Genomic DNA, 1,673 nt, shown 5'->3' on the forward strand with positions numbered 1-1,673 from the left:
ATACGTACCGCCATCTTTGTTTTGTTTTGAATCACAAATTTATTATGTACAATGAAAATTGGTTAGCTTGCTTTTTGGATAAACAAAACAAATGAACAACATTAAAATTGTTGTGGCCACCGTACGAAGGAAAGAGGAAACATATTTTTTTATTAGTTGTTATAAACGTACTCAAATAGGTAAATATACTCATATATATTTACGTGCCAGATCGATGCACCCGCCAGATCGAAAATATCAGCATATACTCTGGCGCTTCGACCCGCAGGATACGGTCCAGCAGTTTGAACTGTGCACTATCACGTATGGCACAAGTTCGGCACCATTTCAAGCACAAAGGGCTATTATCCAACTGGTACGAGACGAAGGAGATTCGTACCCATGGGCATCCAAAGTCTTGCAAGAAGACATATACGTGGACGATATTGCTACAGGTGCAGCGTCAGTAGATGAAGCTAAACAATTAGCATCAGAACTCAAGAAATTGTTAAGTAAGGGGTGTTTCGAATTGGGTAAGTGGGCAAGTAACAGTCCACAATTACTAAAGTTTCTGCAAAGTTCGGAAGGTTTGCATGAAGCAGCCTGCCTCACCGAGGATGATGATCCAAAGATCAAGCTCCTGGGTATGCATTGGATTCCGGACGAGGACCTCTTCTCCTACGAAATCACTACTCCTTCGTGGCATCCTTCAAAACGAGCTATTTTGTCAGCAATAGCTAGGATTTATGACCCGTTGGGGTTCCTGTCTCCAGTAGTGTTTTATGCCAAGACTATCCTTCAGGATTTATGGATCTCCAAGTGCGGATGGGATGACGTGGGCCCACCTGAAATATGTCTGAGATGGCATCAGTTTATTTCTCAGCTCGACTCCATTTCACAAGTAAAGATTCCTCGCCGCGTAGTAGACAAAGAATGTAAGTCTTCGATTCTTGTCGGCTTTTGCGACGCATCTGAACGGGGTTACGCTGCCGTATTATATCTGGTCGAGAATACTCAGTCAGGCTACAAAGTTCATCTAATTAGGGCTAGAACCAAGTTGTCTCCCATTAACCGGATGATCATCCCTCGGCTAGAGCTGTCAGGTGCTCTCTTGTTGAGTCGTCTCTATCAATCTTGTGCCAGTCTGCGTAATAAGTTATCTATCTGTTGCACCAGATTTTTTACCGACTCCACGATCGTGTTAGGTTGGATCTCTACTCCCTCACAGCAGTTGAACGCCTTTGTGGCTCATAGAGTCGTACAAATTTTCGAGATCACCAACATGAATGATTGGTATCATGTAAAGTCTGAGGAAAACCCGACGGATTGTAGTTCAAGCGGCCTATTACCATCGGAATTAGGAAAACATCTGCTTTGGTGGGCGGGGCCTCGTTGGTTGATGTCGCCATTAAAGAGATGGCCCAGATTGGAACTAAAGACTGAAAATTTACCTGAATTAAAAAGGGTAAATTTAGGTGTGGTAAAACCTTCCACTAAAACGAGTGTTGAATGGATGGAGCGGTTTTCTTCGTATACCAGACTACTGAGGAGCGTCTGCTATATCTTACGTTTTATTAAAAGGTGTAGAAAATTGTCATTAGTACCAAAAGGAACAATAAGTTTGTCGGAATTAAAGGAGGCAAACAAATTATGTATAAAACTGGTACAAAACAACAACAAAATACAGTGCAACC

General features: G+C 42.3%; 1 protein-coding gene across 1 annotated transcript in view; it reads left to right on the forward strand.

Annotated features, from left to right (window-relative positions):
- Nucleotides 1-214: 214 nt before the first annotated feature.
- LOC136796157 (uncharacterized) overlaps nt 215-1,673 on the forward strand; it is a 5,338-nt gene continuing 3,879 nt past the window's right edge. The window contains exon 1 of the mRNA XM_067049056.1: nt 215-1,444. Coding sequence (XP_066905157.1) covers nt 215-1,444 — 1,230 coding nt within the window. The remainder of the gene's footprint in view (nt 1,445-1,673) is intronic.

This window comes from Halyomorpha halys, unplaced genomic scaffold, assembly GCF_000696795.3.
Source record: "Halyomorpha halys isolate HHAL.00 unplaced genomic scaffold, Hhal_1.1 Scaffold439.1, whole genome shotgun sequence".
NCBI classification, from domain to species: Eukaryota; Metazoa; Arthropoda; class Insecta; order Hemiptera; family Pentatomidae; genus Halyomorpha; species Halyomorpha halys.